This window comes from Temnothorax americanus, unplaced genomic scaffold, assembly GCF_048541705.1.
Source record: "Temnothorax americanus isolate GAGA-0224 unplaced genomic scaffold, ASM4854170v1 Scaffold37, whole genome shotgun sequence".
Taxonomy (NCBI): Eukaryota; Metazoa; Arthropoda; class Insecta; order Hymenoptera; family Formicidae; genus Temnothorax; species Temnothorax americanus.
In genome coordinates, this window is record NW_027509515.1 from 1,595,330 (window position 1) to 1,616,245 (window position 20,916).

General features: G+C 43.8%; 1 protein-coding gene across 5 annotated transcripts in view; it reads right to left on the minus strand.

Moving 5' to 3' along the window:
• Positions 1-20,916, minus strand: part of Rhogap19d (Rho GTPase activating protein at 19D) — a 35,572-nt gene that overhangs the window by 12,899 nt on the left and 1,757 nt on the right. For all 5 annotated transcript variants that reach the window (XM_077414726.1, XM_077414725.1, XM_077414727.1 and 2 more), the window contains exons 2-17: positions 18,697-18,761; positions 9,412-9,603; positions 9,090-9,329; positions 7,204-8,857; positions 6,747-6,833; positions 5,894-6,097; positions 5,691-5,768; positions 5,107-5,224; positions 4,013-4,123; positions 2,805-2,913; positions 2,622-2,705; positions 2,309-2,533; positions 1,591-2,127; positions 1,144-1,524; positions 915-1,053; positions 481-605 (exon numbers count right to left, since the gene is read on the minus strand). In XM_077414726.1, coding sequence (XP_077270852.1) covers positions 481-605; positions 915-1,053; positions 1,144-1,524; positions 1,591-2,127; positions 2,309-2,533; positions 2,622-2,705; positions 2,805-2,913; positions 4,013-4,123; positions 5,107-5,224; positions 5,691-5,768; positions 5,894-6,097; positions 6,747-6,833; positions 7,204-8,857; positions 9,090-9,329; positions 9,412-9,603; positions 18,697-18,750 — 4,338 coding nt within the window. In that variant the 5' untranslated portion in view covers positions 18,751-18,761. The remainder of the gene's footprint in view (positions 1-480; positions 606-914; positions 1,054-1,143; positions 1,525-1,590; positions 2,128-2,308; positions 2,534-2,621; positions 2,706-2,804; positions 2,914-4,012; positions 4,124-5,106; positions 5,225-5,690; positions 5,769-5,893; positions 6,098-6,746; positions 6,834-7,203; positions 8,858-9,089; positions 9,330-9,411; positions 9,604-18,696; positions 18,762-20,916) is intronic.

The window sequence follows — 20,916 nt, forward strand, 5'->3', positions numbered from 1 at the left end:
GTGTCCGAGCGTGGTGACTTCTCTTCATATACATGTGTTGCGCACGTGGATTATACACATTGTATATGAAACCTACAGTTTTAGAGAAGTTCTCGTGGCAAGACATACTCTCGGTGATTTGCCATTGCCTTCCGAGAGGAGAACGAGCGAATAAAATTTTCTAGCTCTACCGGGAATCGAACCCGGGACCTTTGGCTCAATAGACCAGTGCGCTGTCTACTAGGCCACGCTCGTCAAAAAGGTAAGTATGTTAATAAATAAATAAATAAATAAATAAATAAATAAATAAATAAATAAAATAATCATGTTTTCGCGATGGATGTCAGAAACGAACTGAAAGTATCGCGTCATGTATAGTTTAACAAATCCAAGGTTTGCCAATTAGTAGTCGATTAAATATACGCACCTTTGTGTTAATATATTATAGATGAAATTGAGATAGATGAAAGAATAGAGAGATAGATTACAATTAGTACCAACCTTATCGTTATCGTGTTCACTGTTATCGATTTCGTCCTGATTCTTTCGTCTTCTTTGTATCTTTTTATTAGCTGCGGATATGATTGAAGATACAATGTCTTTAGCAGATGCCATGTCGCGCATGCCTGTTTAATCACAGCAAAAAAATAGACGAGATAAATATATTGCTTTTATAGATAAAATATATATACAACACGATTCAACTGTTATTGTTCAAAGTGCTAGCAATGTCAGTGATAAAATAAAAAGAGAATGGGATAAAGTTTGCATTTAAGATAAATATATGAAAGACAAGAAGTGTGAGAAAAAAGTGACTAGATATAAAATAATACATAAGAAAGTTGATGTGATATAATACATAAGAAATAATACACACACATAATACAATAATATATATAATACATAAGAAATAAGAAATAATAGAAATAATATACCTTCGATTTTCTGAATATTGTTTAACAGAAGACTATGATTGGATGCTGATTCAACTTCGCAACTGTCGGTCGGAAGGCTTAAATTTACGCTTAATCTGCTCAAGTCGTCTAGATCGTCCTCTGAGAAGAACCAATCGACCTGAAACACATTGAACCGAAACACACATCGATATTTTATACTAGGATTTTATTAAGAAAACGGCGTTTTCCTATTTTAACAAAGACCTACATTGTTCAGCAGACTTTCGACTATCCTACATTGATGCGACATATCGGTGACCATGGTGACCATATTATCTCTTGAACCACTCGCCCGCACCAGTGTTGGCCCGAAAACGATGGCTAAATTCTTTGCCTCCATTTTGTTGATCTCACTGTGCTCCACTATCTTCTTTAGATGCTGCATTAAATATTTCAATGTCTCAAAGTGATGTTCCGGAAGATCTCGTAATAATTTTCGTATCGTGGTCATTCTCCTCTGCGGATCTTCTATCTTATCGGCGTCGATGAACATGGGATATAGATCCGCCGTGAGCAAAGAATCGGGAAGTTGACGGAAAAACGATTTCAGCAACGACGATATCACATTAACATCGCTCCATCTCGGATCCTGGAAAAAAAACAAGTCTCAGAAAAATAATCACACCCATCTCGGAGGCTCTATCAGATAGGATACCTGGAAGTTGATGTTCTCGAATCCTCTGTTGACATTGTCCGTGAGCTGGCCGATCGCAGCGGTGTTTCCTGGCACTCTATAGATTCCGACAACCTCAAGACCTCTTGCCTCGACGATACTCGTGCACATTTCGACGATCAGTGGCACGTACTCGGAAAACGAAGACGCTGGACAGATCTCGAGGGGCACCTTGAAAGTGGCCCCTTCTGGCGGTGATTGCGCCGTAGGTGAGGATGGCGCGCCGCCGGCTTGACCGTGCATCCTTCTGAACTGTTTCGCCATTCGTCCTTTCCAAGTCTTCGACTTGGGCGACGGTAAAGGTTCCACCATCTGATTACTCGGCTTGCGCGTCTTGTTCACTGGCGATTGACCTGTTGGCGATCGATTCCTAAACGATGTTAGTTTTTTGATGCCTTTATGACTCGGCAGAGGACTCAATCTTTGGACGTTGCTCGGAGGAACGCCGCTATTCGGAGTTGTGGGACCTGTCGGAGTTTGCGGAACGGCTTGCTGCTTCGACGTACAAGATATGGCGTCCTGTAAATAAATATACTTTTATGAGAAATGTGGCAAAGAAGCAGAATAATTCAGAATCGTCAAAACGGGAACAGCAAAGGCCAATATATTGATATTTCGTATTATGTCTGCATCTTTATCTTTTTTTTTTTTTTAACTTAAATAACGATTTCGCAAAAAATATCCTATAATTAATGCTCACCGATGATTTTTCTGCAGCGGCGTGAGAATGAAGTGACCTTAACCAGAGGGCCATGGATGCCGCATCCTCGGTCTGTAAAAGCACCTCTGCCGTAGGATTTGCCACTCTCAACACGTGTTTCCGTTTCGTGTAATCTTCGGCAACGTCGACCACGGAGCACCTGACATCGACACTTTGTCCTGCATTTGTTTCGCTCTCGGTGCTCAACGAAGGACTTTGTAACGACTGAAATATTGCATCAACAAAATATTGTGCTCTTATATATGACGTCTGCTGAACGATACACAAACAGTAATGTTTAAGCATTATTCACCTGACTATGACGATCCTTGTAAAAATAAATTATAGGACCACGAAGAACACCCCAAACTTGCTTCCAGGAACGATCGGTAGATCGCTGAAATATCATTAAATACAGTTAAAAAATATATATTCAATGCATTCTAGCGCATCTCTAACAATAAATATAATTCTTTTGTTGAGCTTGTGATCTTACCTTGCCATCGAGCACTGTGAATTTGACGTGGAGTGTTCCCTCCCGTTCTACTGGTTCAGCATCCTTCGCAGTTTCGTCGCAGCTGTTTGACGTTACAGCAATGCTGTTACTGAAAAAGAAACGAAGCCGTTTGAATCTGTTGCTTGCAAGCAAATGTACGTATCAATTTCTTTTTAAGTACAAAATGATGCAGTCGCGGATATCTTCGATTTCAGAGACAACGGAAGAAATTTTATCGTAGTATTGTTCACAACTACATTCTCTTTATATTCATTCACATATTTTTTTGCTAAACTGAAAACGACACTGAAATCACATCGATTTTCAGCTTATTAGTGTCATTCCGTTAGTAACATTAAAATTATAACATTAGTAACAATAAACATATATAACATTAAAAACTTGTTCATCTAAATGTCTCCCGAGTGAAACAAATTATTCGGAAAAAAATAAACTTTCGTCTACTGCCAATAGATTTAAATGGAAAAAAATGCATTAAAGAGAATATTACTCTTATGGAGAAATAAATTCAAATCACATAAAATAAAATTAAATAAACAACAAATTAAAGCTGCGGTCCACTTGACGCTACAAATGCTTCGAAGCATTCCTCTTCTCTTTTCTTTCAATGAAGGAAGAAGGAGAAGAAGAACGCTCCAAAGCATTTGTAGCGTCAAGTGGACCGCAGCCTAAAAACAGCTCAAAAGAAATTAAATAAAAAGTAAAAAAGCATAATGAATCAAGAAAGTTGATAATTTCTTAATAAAGATATAAACTGAATATATCACAGTCTTGCAATACGTATGCATTAATTGCTCGCGAGTGGCGTTAGATAAGATATCCTTTCTTGTTTATTATTTCTACTGTGATAAGGGACATACGTCCACAGAGACATAAAATACGTCACATTCCTGTTCGTGGCACTGATATTAAAGTCATGTTGTCTATGTTATGCTATTCTAGACTTCCTGACTAGATAGATATGTTCGTGTACAACTCTCATGCTTCTATCGACATTGTAACGCGATTATTCGTCACTCGCCACCGTTTACAGGCAGGTAAATGGCGCAAACGTACACATATATAGAAACGACGAGCGGATCGAGAGTGAGAGCGAGGACAAATGTACATTAGCTTAGAGGAGGAGATGCGGAGCATAGATAATGCAACTTTTTCCGTGCTTCTCAAACGGAATCTTTCGCCCTCACCGATGATGAGAGTTTCGATGTAAGGATGCAACCTGCGTCATATCTTCGAAGATGCGTCGCAAAGGCGTTATGTCGCTCGGAAATAACGGCGGCCGCCATCGTCTATGCGCACTGGAAACATGGACACGAACAGGTGCAGGCTTCGAGACATACTTACAATTAACACCTTTGAGCTAACAACGATATTACCACGTTGCTCCTCCGATAGGAAAATTGCGTAAATATTGTACAATAATTGCGTTATTCAATTGAGAGAAATTTCACAATTATTGTTCTAAGATAATTCCTCATAATGCAGCGTTCTTGTCGGCATAAAATTTCTGAATAATATTTGCACAAAAATTGAGAAATTTAATTTTGGGTTTAAATTTTGTACAATTATTTTGACATTAAAGCCAGTTTTACCAATGTCGGTTAACTGTAATTTTCGGTTAAACTCTCACTCTTCGTTTCTTTCTAAGGGGGCAGTTAGATGAAGAGTGAGTTTAACCGAAGGTTACTGAAACTGGCCTTTAGAAGCAAAATCACTCCAGCACACTTCAGCATCGATATATAACAATTACATATATGCCATCGTTCATTATATTTTACGTACGAGAAAGAATGCCATCTTTCGACGATCGATCCAGCAAGCACAGAATATGCTATAAATGATACATAATAAAACTCAAATGTATTTCTCAATTATTTCGCAATTTCTTTTAAAATTTATCAATATTTGCACAATTTATTTCTAAATAGTATTTTAGCAAGACAGCAATATGAGGAACTATCTTAGCGGAATATTTGCAAAATTAAATTTTAAAAGAAATTGCGGTTTATATAAATTTCTATTTATATGACGAAATCGGGATAAAATTGGGAATGCTGCAATTATGTCCCAATATTTGCAGCAACACTAATGAATCTTTTCCTATCGGGGTCGTTACTTCACCTCGCGCGAGCGAACCTTACGAGAAGCACGGGAGGGGAACGTGTTGTTGACGATATCTTTGTGTGTTCAAGGAAAGACAAATCGGTGGCTTAAAATCAGCACATTCGAATGTCATCGCGGCGTCAAGACTCGAGATGCGCGTATCAAAAGATTAATTTACTTTCTGTGAATGTGAACGGGTTCGGAATCGCTGAGCTCCAGATCGCTATCAACGTGCATTCGTTCGCCCCAGGTTGCCTTCAGATACGAAACCCGTCTGGTAGCACGATCCTCGTCACCTATTAAATTACAATTATATCGATTATAATGATTATAAAGCTGTTTTTTCTTTTTGTTTCATGAAATTGTAATCGTAACGCTTCCTCTCTTTTAACATGTTTTGAAGTTTCGACATTTAGGTTTATAATTATCACGAGTACTCGTTGATGAAGGCTTGAAATCGAAATATTCGACAAATAAATAACTCATTTGTTTAAGAAGACGTCGTTCAAAACTACAATACTATTATGCTTCAATGCGCATGTAAAAACAATGGTCTCTTTCCGCATGGATTTCACGCTAAATCATAATAGCATTGTCAAGTGGAGATTTCTTTAAATAACTGATTTATTACGTGCGAGAGAAGTTTCTGGTGCAAGTGCGCGCGCTTATAATTTCGATATAAAACGCGTCCACGTCGCGCTTGAAGCGTGCGTCGCAATAATTGCACGTAATGTTAAAAATATCCTCATCGTTCGAACTCACTGATCTGTGCATTCTTCTGTCGCCTAAGTACCGCAGCGTTATTGGTCGAGCCGTTGGGCGAAGAACCATTGACTGGCGCTGAAAGAGAAATCAATGAGACGATTATTAACGCTTTATGCTCGACCTTTATGTAACGTGGATATGTGTGAGTAGTGATGTATATCTGATGTAAAACGTAAGTGATAGCGGCCAAAGGGACTAACCGATTTGCAGTTTAGCCGACTGTAAATAATTGTCCTGATTGCGGTAGACTTTATTGTTGTCCTCGGTGCTACCTTCCTCCTCGGCGGTCTGCCACGTATGCCTGGCGTTGCTCCGTGCCGCTGGACCGTTCGTAGCCTCCCAGGACTCCGCGCTGTTGCTGCGTGCTCTCAAACGCACTGATTCTGTCTCCATAGTAGGCATATCTGCTCGATTAAACGACGGGATTATTATAGCATCGTTACGGCGTATTATTATATTTCTTGTACGAAAGACTGCTGATCAACATCTATCGCTTTGTTAATAACCAACGGAAGTAGAGTATAATATTATATATAGCGTGTGCGGCTGTGTTGTTGTCGCTATGTAGAAGCACCAGAGGATACGTCGTTGCTATTTTGAATTACCCACATATCATAAGAAGCTGGGCAACAAAAACGTCGGGTGCAAGGGGGCAGTTAATGTCCCCTTTGTGCATAATGTTACGTCGACAAATTCCGGTGTATCACGGCTTTATCCGATTACTTCCGCTTGGAAGCAATCTCGCGCGTCTCTTCCAAACACGGTTTTAAACGATAAAAATGAATTATTAAAATTAATTGCGACTTTATCTATGTTGCGATTTTATCTATGTAAAGATAATAAACATGTACCTATTTTTGTCTTAGTTAGAGCGTGAGAAGCGGGTAAGGTGCATTAATTATTTTGTATCATCTATCATATTAACATTACATTATTAACGCCAAATCGTGATCGCGATCCACACTGAATGCGAACGAATCACTGACAGCACAAGAGCGGCACAAGACGACAATGCACAAGCAGTATTCGATACAGCTTCTTAATTTTATCTACCTTTACTCTCTTTATAGTCGGCTGGTGGCTCGCAATGGATATGCTTGCTGCCTATAGGAATTATTCTGTTGCCTGTCAATGCTGCACCTAAACGATGACACTTGTTTACTGAGCATTGATCTGACAATTAGCATTATTAATTTGATCTAATCCTAATTAATCGTGAAATTCATAGCGATTATTATCGAAGCGTCGGTCGATAGAAGTTTACACAATTCAATATTTGGGTTGATGCAAAAGTTTTGTCAAACTTTTTCATGGAGTTTTGTGCTAAATAAAGTCATCCAAATTATTGCTTGAGGATTGAAAAGATTTCCTTAGATGAAGAAATAAATGTATTGAAGGCAGTAGCAATAATTTTGCTTGAATTTTGTTACAACTTTATCTGACAAATGTGACGCCAATCATTTCGCATCAATTTAACAGGAAAATGAAAAGGCGATTACATTGTGCTTACCAGTGTCAAGAGATTTCGTTTCTCTGGCCGGTAATCTTCTCGAGTCCTGGTTCTCGGCTTTCGACTCGAACTCTCGTTTTCGCACAGCTACATTCGGTACACTTCTCTTGTTTGACAATCTGGACAATTCGCTCTTGTAAAGATTCGTTCGATCACCAGCGGGCTCATCCTCGTCGCTCAGCAAACGACCAGACTCGAATTGTTTAGCGCGTCTCGAGACGATCTGCAAGCCCTGCGGCGGTACCGGAAATCTGTCGTTGCCGGCTTTCTTGTCCGGTCCCGGGGAAGATGGTAGCGACGAGGAACCGTTTCGCGTCTCTTGTGACGTCTGTTGCTGATTCGTACTAATGTTCTCGTGTATTCTCGACAGGATGCTGACAAAACTACCTTTGCCAGTGCCTCGGTATTGCTGTTCCTTCGCGAGCTCGTTGTCATAGAGAAGCGATGGCGAGTAACAGTGATCTCCAGCTACAGACTGATTGTCTCCAAGTTGTTGATCGTTGCGCGGCTTCGAATACTCAGAGTTAGAGTCAACGTCCTTTATCATTTGCACGCTCTGATTTGACGGCTTATTCAGACTCGTGACGGTCTTGGTAACAACATTCCTCTCTTGAGACCTTCTCGTAGGAGATTGCTGTCTCTGTTGTTCATTCTGACCAGGCGGCCAGATTTGTCTCTGCAGCTTTTGCGGCCTTGCGTAGAATTCCCTCTGGATCACCGCGGATTGATCGATGTTCGGTAACAGCGACGACTCGACAGACCAACCGACGGGATAACTCGGCCGCCGCAGAAATTCCGCCTTCTGCTCGAAGCTCTTACGGAGTCTGTTCATAATGACGGAATCGTCGGAGCACTCGTTGCCGGTTAGAGTCGAATTTGAATCGTAGGGAGACATGCTGTCCTTGCTAGCGACGGGCGACGAGTCCCGTCTCGATTCCATGCTCAATCTGCTGGACTCTCTCGATCTCAGCGCGTCGATGCTGCCGTAACTCGCCATCTCAGAATCGACGTTGCCGCTGCCCTCACTGGCTCGTCGAGCCACCATTCGCTTGATCGGCCGGTAGATCGGCACCTGCGGCTCTGCTTGTGAGACCGGATAACGTAACAAAGACGGCTGGTAATAATGCTGTAGATGGTGCTCGCTGACGCGCACACGCTCGTAAATCGGATCGTTGATTCTGTCGTAGAGCTGTTCGTTGCTTGGCCGTGAGTACACCGACTCGGGCCGCGTCCTATCATACAGATCGTATTTCGAATCCAGGGACAATCGGCCGCTCGGTTGCACATTATCCTCACGCAGCAACTGCAATTTCCTCCCCGGAACTCGAGAGTCCTCCGAAAGATCGTATAATGCGCTTGCTTCCGAGATGCCTCTTCGTTGCTGCTGTTTCTGTTGCTGCAATGCGTTCGCGATTTGAGATTCCATGATCGGAAATTGAGACATCGTTGACGGCGACATCCCGCACATCGCTTCCTCTTGATGATTTGGACTCTCGGACGATGGTAGAGAACAAACCCAAGATTGTCGCGTTCTCGGCGATCCGCCCGGGATCATGCTGCTCATCGACTTGCGTTGTTTCTGCGATAGTCTCTCCGGGGAACGCAATCGCGGTCGTTGATTCGTTTCAGGATTATGCGCCGTATCGCCAAAGTACTAGAAAGTTTAGAAAGATATCCGTATTAATAATTGTTTGTTCTTCTTATCGTAGACGTATAAGAGCATGCGTGAAAAAAATATTGAATTGCGTTGGAAATTAAGTAAACTTGATAAATCAATAAACTGCGGCATCGCTAATAAAATATGAGCGCGGACAATAAAGTAAGAGACAGGTGGCATTTTACGAGCAGAAAGCTGCCGCTCGTGGGAATGCAAAAATCTTCCGTACCCGTTGCAGAATGTCGTCCTCCTTGGAGACTACGAGAAGGCGTAGCCACGGTCCCGCTTGTTGAATGCGTTGCACTACGCTGGCGTACTGCTCACCCCGGGTAGGCGTCCCGTCGACGGAGACGACGCGGTCACCAGTGCGCAAACCTGCCTCAGCCGCCGGCGAATTCGCCCGCACCTGTTTCACGAAGATCGTGTCCATGGGCTCGTCGACCTTGGTCCGCTCGTGTCCCGGCAGCATCTACAAACAACGCATAAGGGACTTTCATTCTCGCTCGATTTCAGAGAGCCCCCTGCTTTACTCGCCGCTCGACGATACTCACGCAACAGGACTCGGGCGGATAGACGATGAAATGTCGCAGCGTAAATCCGTAGCCATTCTCGCTGCGCCGAAGTAGGAGGGTTCGAGGACCACGAGGAGGCGAGTTCTCCTTCTGAACGGATCTGGGAGACGCTGGATCTCCTGGACCAGGGCCCGAACTCGGCGCTGGTGGCGGGGGAGACGAGTGTCCTGCCTATATACAATTATAAATTAATCAATTCTCAATGAAGCTCAACGATTTTCATTAACTTAATAAACATTTAGTTACACAAAAACAAAAAGAAGTATTAAATCAAAACTTATATACTCGTACTTACATACATACATTTTCAATAATCTATAATCTTTTCTTATAAGAATTTTAACTGTTTATTTAACTTCTTTTCTTGATTAAACTATATAAATGAGTTTATTCAAGTTTCCTTTGTTTAACACAATAGATCTCATTTCAAGATTATAAATTTTTGCGTATATACGAATATATAAGTCTTGATTTGACACTTCTTTTTTTCTGCGTATGCCAAAAATTTCAAAAGCGCCGATTAAGAATATATTAAAAATACATCTAATATATCAGACGTCTTTAAAAGTTTTAAAATTAAAATGACTAATGAGTATATACAGTAAATATATTTTTCAAGTACTCCATTGAAGAAACGTTAACTCTTTCTTCTTTTTTTTCTTCCAAGATGTAGAATTACAATTGTATTTGATATATTATTTTGTTTTCCACCTGTTTAGACGGTTGATTTTTTCTGAGTGCTCCAAATCATTTGACTACTCCATTATCTTGATCTCTCGCTCAACATTAATGATAAGCACACTCTAGCAAGGCGAGCGAATCGCAAAAATATACACGTATCTTGCATATGTCGCGAGATTTCCAATACACGCAATCACGAGTGTTAATAGCTATCATCGCCTCGAATAGCTAACCAAGAACGCATAGTTATCAAATATTGAAGGCCGGATTAGGTTCAAATTACCGAAATAGAATTCCGAATTCACGCGCGAACTGTATATTTGCGGAACATCGATCAAGTTCCTTCTCGTTCTCTCTCTCTCTCTCTCTCTCTCTCTCTCTCTCTCTCTCTCTCTCTCTCTCTCTCTCTCTCTCTCTCTCTCTCTCTCTCTCTCTCTCTCTCTCTCTCTCGATTTGTATCGTCTAGATAGGCCGACTAATACTAGGAAAGTCGATGCAACGTGAAAACGCGGCAGACAGACTCGTGGATATCCGCCAAGAATTATTCCAAGCCGACTCCGAGGCGGAGGCGGCGGAGAGCTGGAGAGACGTTTAGCGTGTTCTCGTTCTCTATCGCGGGGCGAGTTGAGTAAAATTTGGCGAAACGCCAAAAAATACGCGGCTCTGGTTCGCTATATAATCGTATACCTATAGGATTGAGACAAGCGAAATTCGCTTTGCTCAAAGTGAAATCGCAGGAAGCGAGCACAGGGATGGAAACAGGACATCTATCTCCGAGATAGAGAAGAAATCGATTACCAAAAAAAGTCCAACGAATACAAGACTTCAAAGCGTTAAAGGCTCGAAAAGGCAGAGATTAAAGACGTCTTTCCTCCAAAGACAAACGAACGTTTCGAATTATTTCTTTTTTTAATTTACGAAATAGCAGAGGATAACAGCCTTTGCGCACAATGCCAGGCAACAACGCAATGAAAAACAGAGAATAGAAATCAGAAATCATGCATAAATGCAGAATAAAGAGTGACACAGGCAATAGACACAGAGTTTCCGTCACGTTGGAAATTCTGTGCCTATTGCCTGTTGCCAACCAATCATAGCATTCGAATTTTTTAGGTTTGTAATTAACGATTTCTTAGTTATTTCCTGTTCTTATTGCCTGTTGCCTGACATTGATGTGCAAGGGCTTAACTCATAGCGAAAATGTAATTTATCTCAAATATAGGAAAATGAGATAAAACAAGATACACTAAAAACTAAAACAAGCGGTCGACGGAGCAACGATAAGACGGCAATCAGCGGCGTTTCGCGGTTTTCCGCGTTATCTAATCCGCTCGGATGCATTTCGGACGCGTGCGGAGTCGCGCGTATCGACGGTAAGTACCTTTTCGAAACTTCAGTCGATAGCATCTTCTTTTTTATTCAGCCGTCCTGTCCGATAGTCACGAATAACGTGATGCGCGCGGCAACGCGACGCCAATACGAATAAAGGGAATCGATAATATCGAAATTTTTGTCGCGATACCCCGCGCATACCGAGGTGAGTTGCGTATAAGTTACCGCCCCGTATATCATTGTCTCGTGCCGCGCGGTTTTCCGGTATTTCGCAGGCGAGCGAAGTCGGTCGATCGGATGTTCCTGCAGTGCATGGAAAACAGATCGCGCGGACGTGAGCGAGCGTCGCGACGACGATGTAGGTCAGAAGAGAATAGGCGTTGTCAACGGCAAGTGGGTCACCAAACCGTACAGAGTGCGGAACGGCACGGTCAATAATTACGTGGACACACACGTTTGTGTCGCGGCGTCTTCGGACACGCGTGTGTCCTGCCCCCCCCCCCTCCCTAACCGATCTTCTGATGGTCACGCATCGTAAATCGCGACGTACATACGTTCAATATACGCTCGCGCTCGCGAAACACGTCTTGCTCTCGGGACAGAATGGAAGTCGGCGAGGACGGGGGGAACGGGCAGGTCGGGAAGAGAGGTATTTATATATGTATACATATGTATACATTGAAATCCACTTGCGAGAAGAGGGAACGCCATCGCGCAAGGTCGCGAGTACATTAACGAACTCATTTTCTCACCCTCGAATCGACGATGTTGTGCACGAAAGCTTCATCGTGTGTGCTGTCGAACAACACGTTTATATATGGCATTCGTTCGACGCGACACAGAAAAAAAGAAGTGTCAAATCAAAACTCATATACTTGTATGTACGCGTAACAATCTGTAATCTTTTTATAAGAATGACAACTTTTCATTTCAACTTTTTTTCCTTGAACTATATAAAACTATATAAAACTTCGTTTACCTGTAGTATAAGTGACTTCCTGACTTCGTTGAAGTAAGTTTATAATTTCACTTCAAGATTATTAGATTGTTGCGTACATACGCAGTATAAGTGTTGATTTGACACTTCTTTTTTTCTGTGGATATTGTGTCAAATATTCGACTAGGAATATCGCTATTGCGTTAACGGACGCGTCATTCGTAAACTGCAATTTGGAGACGATTTCTCTTTCATGAGCATGTACAATCGTTTATCTTTTCCAACTTTTACTTTTATAATTAAACTTCAATCAAATCTCTCTTGATCACTCTGCTTGGAATTAACTAAAGAATAGGATTCTGTTTTTTTTTTTAATTCATCAAAAGCATCTTATCGTCCTTCGTTAATCATTCGAGGGTCATAGGTGCTTCGAAGACATTTTTTTCTAGAAAGAAATTGATTTCAAATCGGCTGAAGAAGGGAATATCATCTCGTCGTCTTCGAGAACGCGCGGGAGGGAAGATTCTTTTGGAGAATCTCCTTCCTTAGATCCCGCAGAAACCTCGCCTAAAGTTTTAATCAGCCGTTAACCGATCGCAAACCGGTTCACGCCAACGCTCGCGTGCGGGGCTCCGATCTTCGATTCGAGGTCTGTTATCCTTTTCGCTGACCGCGACGCTCGCCATTTCCATTTCCGCCTTCGCCGACGAGCACGACGCGCCGACGACGGCGCGCAGTTCCGACATCGATAACGTCGAGTTCCGGGAAGCGTTACGCGGCCGTTTGTTTACCATTTCAGAGAAATATCGAGTCGACGGTCGTTGATGGATGCGGTAATAAACGATTCTCTCGTTCGCTCGCTTTTCAAGGAAGAAAACGTGATTGGGGAATGTTCTTGTTTTCTCGAATGCATCGGCTAAATTTCATCCTCGACTCCAATCGCGCGAACAATACGCGATAATTGTATTCTCCTGTCGCTCACGCCACGCGACTGACGCGACAACTATTCTCATTTCGCATGCCAATCGCCGCGCACTAATCGCGAGCGTTTTCCTTGTATCAGTGTTAATACGATTCAGCACGTCCCGCGTGCAAGTGGCTTACGTAATTCCGTTTTACCGGCGACTCTTACATAAGAAGCAACTCCGATCGACGACCGATACCTAGGCGACTTCCAACTTTTCCAATGAAAAATGGGAATTTCGCTGGAATTTCGACGTTAGACAACCATTTGTTTTTGACGTGCGTGATATTGATTTATTTTATTACATCGATCTAATCGTATATTGATCAATCGCTCTCGCTCAATCCATATATACGCGTGGATTGTGTAGTCGCCGATCTTTGAAATGAAAATAAAAAAGGATCTCGCGGACACATACCGAACCGCGCCGTTTCCTTTTCGGCGTCGCGGACGTGCCTCGAATCGAGGCGAGCACGAGCCTTAAACGCGTCGCGTTTAAAAAGTGGAATGCTTCATCCATATGGCGATGCGGCCTCGCCGAAAGAAAATGAAAAGGAGAACTTGACTGGAGGGAAAGAAACTCGCGGCTCTACCGCGAGTGAATGAAAAGCGAGAAGTGAAAGAAGTGCGGGAAAGGATCTCACACGCATCTCCGGGAACTCGCGCCTCATCTCGCGAGAGATTCGTTTTGTCGCCGAGCGTGAAATCGGCTAATCTAGCAGGACAAGAGTATCACATCCGGCTGCAAAACGCGTATACAATCTCTCAAGAGTCTCCGAGCCGGTTGAATAAACGCGTAATCAATATCGTGCAATTTTTCAAAATGTTACTCGAAGCCTTTTTTCAGGAATAGAGGATGGATATCTTTAAAAGGTCAGCCACAGCCCGCTAAATGCTTAATGCCACCCAAGATCCGTGCCCTACATTTCTAATTTTAGTATCGAACAATCAATTTTGCTGAAAAATTGATAAGAGATATGTTTATTATTTCAACGACATTTACGCCCTCCGCTCTGTCAAAAGCGTCTGTCTTTGGTGTCTCAAAGAAAAAAACCTCGTCGAGCAGATTTCGCATCGTACAGTGTCGGTCGACTTATACTACGTTTACGCGAGCGTTACTTCTGTAGCAACTTACGATAATTCCTTCGCGTAAACGGGATTTTGTAGTAACTTACGATAATTTACTCCGCGTAAACGAGCAGTGATATATCGTAAGTTACTACAGAAGTAACGCTCGCGTAAACGTAGTATTATCCGTAGATCAATCGAGTGTGAAACTCATCGCAGTCTTCTCTTACGGATTAATTTTCCGCGGCATGCACTAACGGGTAAGCCATCGTCGTCGCGATCGACATCTTCTTATTCCCGGCGTCTTCGTCGCCGGAGTTGAATGTCAGGTAAGGAGACGCTGTGCACGGCTCGTCCGCGCGAATCTTCACGCGATTCATCTAATCGGGACGTGGACTCCGAGGCGGAAAAGTCGGAGTCGCTGAACGTCACGTCGTCGTTGTCGTCGTCGTCATTCGCGATACCATAACCGGCGCGATGGTCACGGCAATACTGCCGCGACCGACTACCGTCAACGGCGGCCCAGCCATGGGGAATTCGCGAACACGATGCGCATTATACTCCCTCCTGACGACGTCGCGTCATCGTTATCGTCACCTCCTACAAAACATAGCGATAGCCGTCGGCGATAGCCGCTGCCGCGGCACGCGCGTTTTCGAGCCGTCCGCGTCCGCCACCGGTGACCGACGGCTCGACCTCTCCCGGCTCGACGCGTCTCTTATCTCGCTCCTCTCTCCGAATGGAATTTTCTTCTTCTCCTTTCGCGGATATCCGTCGCTCTTGGAACGCAATGCCGGAGTATCATACTCTGTCGACTTCTCCTTCTTTGCTTAGTTAGACGATCCATTCTCTCATCCACCCTTTTCCATTGACTCTAGAACACACAGCGTGGGTCTCCCAGACCCAGACAAAACTTTGCTTGTTCGAAAAATTTTCTATTTTCGACATTTATTTTTAACTTTATGACTTGACAAAATAAAACTTTTCGGTATTAAAACCCATTAGACATGTTCCTAAGTTTCAGAGCTTCAAACTAAAAAAATACAAGTCCAAAAATATTTGTCTGAACTATACAGTTACAGCTTATCGAAGTTGCATGGGTCTCCCAGATCCATGGTGTGTTTTCGGGATGCTCTGGAAGTTGTATTCTAGAGTTAATGCTGTCGATTGTTGTTGTTTGGCTTCGGTGATCGAACGCGAATCGGTTATACGTATTTGACGCGACATGAAAAAGCTTCTCGGATGTGGTCTGCCATTGGCATCGGTACAGGATATAAAAAGACCAACGAGTCTTCGGCTCTCGTTCAGTGAAAATAAGAAAAAAAGAACATTTCTATAAAGTAAAGTTTGACATAAAGTTTCAAGGTTGAAAATAAGAAATTTGCCGAAATATTTTTTATCAAAATGATTTGTGTGAAAGCGTCTGCGTGCGTCATAATGATAAGTTTAATGGAGGTTGCGGTCGAATTCGTGACACAGCGAGAGACGACACTCACGGTCGAAAACGCGAAAGTTCGCCATCCGCGAAAGTTAAACCGGTCGATCAATTCTTCGATCGCAGGTTCCCTGCGAGACCCCCGTCGATTTTGCCGCTGAAACACGCGATATACCGATTGCTGAAATAAAACACTCGTCGTAAACCGAAGGAGACGTTTTTGACGCGAAATTTTATAGGAAAATGAAAACCCGAGATCTCCATTATATTCATTTTCAATAATAGATATAGGAAGAAGTAGAAGTAGAAGGAACTCCAAGTTCCGAAAGAAACGTTTAATTTGAATGTATAATGGAGAAAATAAAACTTTCAATCGAACAACTCGTTTCCAGCCAGATAATCGCATTGCGAGCAAAAGTTTTCCAGAGTCGTGTAATATGCAATCTTCACGTTTCTTTTTTTTTTCTGGATATACGCGGTTAAAGCGATTTCGAAATCGGTTTCTCGATTGTGAACGAGATGTGGTCAAAGACTGTTGCAAAATTACAGGATGCGTTTTCTTAATTTTCTTATTTTGTCGACCGTTACGTTATGCCTTTTGCTCCATACGCGAATGACGACGCGACTCATCAAGTTCGCGAGATCGAATCGATAACCGCTCGAACGCGCGGTCGCATCGGAAGCACGAGGAGAGAACCGCGTCCCTATAAATATGTTAAAAACGAATTGCGGAATGTGTGACCGCCTTGAACGTTTCTCACTCCGTTTCGATGAAAAGAGCCCGGCAACGGGCCACTTTCGCGAACGTGCGCCATATTTTGCACGCGAGTAGAAGAGGCAGTCGATCGGCACGAGTCGTTGTCTGCTTTTTTTTTTCAAACCACATTACGTTATACATTTTCTAAACTCGGAATGAAACGGAACGAAACGAATGCAGCCCTGGTGGATCGAAATTTCTATTGAAAGAGAAAACAGAGTGCGGGCGGGCGGGGAAGACGCAGAAAGCGCGGTATCCAGAATCAAATTAGAGAGGTGAGAGTGGAGCGAGAACAACTGATTAATTAGCGTTGCGTGACGGTCGCATCTGTCTCGGGTCTCAAGAATGCCCTTTCTTTCCCCTGGAGATCGTGACTTCCGAACGAGGACGCGCTCGCGAAGAACTCGCTCTTTCCATGACGAGCTGATACGAGCGAGACGACGTTGCGATTTAATCGTTAATTTAATCGTTAATTTATAGTTATAAGTGCGCGAGACGTCGCATGAATATATGGAACACTTTACACATTTCACGAGTTTGTTCAACAAGTCCTGCGAGAATAAATGCGAAAAAACCTCCTATTCGATTCTATACATCTCAAGTTTTCACTCGAGTTTTCAGCTAGATTAAATCTCATTAACTTTGGACGTGGTCGTCGAGATTGCCCTTTACGACCAGGATGTCTTCTTTTTCTCGAAGATGGAGCCTGTTTTCTTTTTTTTTTTTTCCCAATAAGACCACGCACGCACGACACTATTCGGCCGTGTTGGCCGGATTTGCGTCATCGTAAGCAGATTCAGGCGCACACGGTGGGTGGACTAATCGGGGAAGTAAGTAATCGATGAGCAAGCATTGTGGCGAGAGAGCGCGCGTAATGCTACGTTGCGCGTGATTATGCCACGGGTCAACGCGGGACAAACTTAAGTACAAGCGCTTTGAAGAAGATTACCTCTGGTAAGAGGCAGAACAATACAAAAGTAACCGCGCTACCTGCATTACAGCTACTGCAAAATGAAAACGCGCGAAATAAAATATTATACGCACAGCACGAGAGGGTCGAGACTGCGAACCGCAAAAGAGTTTCAAAGTTTTACGAAGAGAATCTCTTACAAAGTAAACGTCTCTTCTCTCCTAAGTGACGATCGCAAATTTATTTGCGCGTGTCGTGTGCTGAAGCGACGCGACGCCCTCGCAATAGTCCGCTTCACAAGATTTTTCGTTAAACGAGTGGGAGCGCAGAGGCAAGGGTATTCGGGGAAATTTTCGTATGACAGTGCTCTATGACTTTAAAGCCGGGTAGGCTTTATTTGCTCTCCGGTATAACACACTCGGTGAACTATTTTTAAGCTGCTTATTTACGCAAACTGCCATCGCGCGCGCGCGAGCGCATTTACCGTTCTCGGAGCATACACATACACACATTTTCTCTCCCTCTCTCTCTCTCTCTTTTGGGATGGTTTACCAAAAATCTGGGGGAATTCTCGACATGATCGGGCATCGTGATTTATTTCTTCAAACGAGAAGCGTTTAGTTCGTGATAAGTGGCCGTCAAATCCTGTTGAAGCTCATCGATTTTCCGAAATGTACTATCCGTAACCGCGATGAGTCCGTCGATGTTAGTGACGATCTATACTATTCGTTTCTCGAGCACGGAGCACGCCAGGACCTCTCGGAAACGCGTTGTTGGACGTCGACGTCGTCGATGCAAAACCGGGCGCTCCGGAAAATCGAACCTCGCCGACTTGTTTCTCGCCAGGGCGCGTTTTCACGGAGGAATCCGTCGGCGCGGACGAAAATGAGAGCCGCTGCTCGCGAGACGAGTGCTCTGCGGCAGTGCGGTCAATGTCAGAGCGCGGAATGCATTCCGATCTAAAAATTCACGCTCCCGCGGGAAAGACGATCGAACGAGCGGCCACGTGGTCGATTCTCGACACGGCCACGGAGATGCGTGACATCGGCCAACTCGTTCGCCTCTCTCATCGCGGATCCGCGGACTTTTCTAAAATTATCGAATTTCGCGTTGCGCGAGGACATCGCTAATCGGCGGCTAAATCTATTTGGCGATTAACGTGCGGCGAAACGTCACTTACCCCGTGTGGCTGCCTGACGAAGCCCCCCCGGTGGTTATTTCGGTCGTCAGCCATTGCACCTTGTCCTGAAACCAGCCAATACAGCGAGATTAGACGAAGGTATTATGCCGTAAGAAAAAGCATGATAGAAAAAAAAAATAAAATCAATTTAAATTTCGCGGATAGGGTGATCGTTCGATAAGTCTTGCCTATCTTCGAAAAGATCGTCAAGTTATACGGTAAATTTTACCGAACTTTTCGCGCGATTTAACGGTTTCACGTGCAAGCAGGAGATAGTGTACAATAATGCTCCGTTTTTTCAGGCTCTTCCAAGCGATTTTACTTCGCGCAAGATCGATTAGCAATCAACGACGTATCCTCGTCAGCGATTCTCTCCATCAAGTCGCGACCGGCCGACTATACCTATTCTGACCTCGCGCGATCGCGCGGGACTCGTCGTTCCCGTTCTTGAACGACATCTTGGCATCCGCAGAATTAACGTCATTAAGCGAATTGACGTGGTTTCACGCGAGAAACGAAAGGTATCGTGCGCTCGCTCGCTCGCACGCACGCACACGTCGAAAAACATTCTTATCGCAGACTATCATTGAAGCCGACCGGCGGTGACGGGTTGTGGGACAAGTTAAGGGGCGTCTCGTAGGACGGGTCAGCGTGAAATTTTCCTTCGACCGCAAGCAAGACGCAGGTATAACGACGACGTTTATTATCTGCTCGTTATCTGCCGAAGCCGGCGAGCGTGCGTATCCGCGCGCTCGAAACGGTACTTATACCAATATTGAAGGCAGTCGTATACCAGACTTGGCTGGTAATTACTCTGAAACGCGGTTGACTCCCCTCGCAACGGGTGTTCGCGGTTTCTTGATTTTTTGTTGTCGTTGTTGTTGTTTCTGTTTTTTTTTGCCGCTTCGCGTCGAAGACGTGCGAGACGAAGTTGTCGATTCGCCGCAACTGCATCGCGCGTCCGATTGGAATAAGGAGATCGCGAGATTCGCTCGCAAAAAGCGATCCGTCGTTACCAAGACTCCGGGAGCGGCCTCGTTCGCTCCACGCGATTTTCCACGCGACGCTGAATCGCGCGATTGAGATCCGGGACGAGCGGACGGGATCGTCTCGAGCTTATCGTGAATTTTGAACGAGAGAGAGAGCACACGCGTACACATATACACACGTGCCGCACCCATCGTGCGATAATTTCGATCGTTGCGAACGCGCTTACGATCGAAAACGGAACGCTCCGCGCTCAAGCCGAGCGACCTAGCGAGCGAAATAATAACGAAAATGGAAAGCACGCGCTCTCCGATGTTGTCCCGAGGTAAAATACTGAGTTTCTTGCGAGAACTTTTGTACAGCTTGGCCGCTTGAAAGGCGAATACCTCTCGCGGCACGTCGTGTTTTATGTCGGAATATATATCGGCACATATAAAATATGAAATATCTCGTAAAGCATTGATTTTTCTGGCGATCCGCCTCGATATTTTTACATGGAGAAACAAGGAAAATCAATGTAGAAAAATCGAATATCAAAATACAAAATCTGATTTAAGTGTTTCAAATTTCGATTTAAATTTTGTAAACCATGATATTTACATAAATCCGAATAATTCCTTATTTTCTTTTTGGTAGAAAACAACAGAGATATTTCAAGTGATTAAATTAAGTGAGAATTCCTTTGCATGTTATAATATCCCTAACGGTATAGATTTGTTTTTTATCGCTGCGCTGAACCGTGCTAATAGATGAGCTTTCTTTCTCGCTTTCGTCAAATTTCACAAACATATACCCATTTCACAGATTTCACTTCAAGCACGATAAAGAGTGTACGTTAGTTTTAGTTTTAGCTAAAAAAAAAAAACCCCGGAAAAATCCAACAATAAATTGCATTATCGCACAACAGACGTGCGAATGGTACGTGAAACAGCTGAAAAACGCGAGTGCGCAAAATGTCGAGCGCTTTCGATCCTACCGCTCGCTTCTGCTCGCCTCGAAATCGCCCGTTCGAAAACGCGACGTTGGTTGGACGCTTGTAATCAGCGCGATTAATAGCCACGCCACGCACGTGCCTCCGATGCATTCTACGTGCGTGTATGCGCGTGCACACGTGTGCCTGCCGCGCGATCTTGGCCGGCTCGTTTATTTATTGCGGGGCGACATCCATCATCGTGGATCGCTTCCGATGATAAACCGTCCTCGGTTACCGCGCGCGTCGACGTCGAACGATCG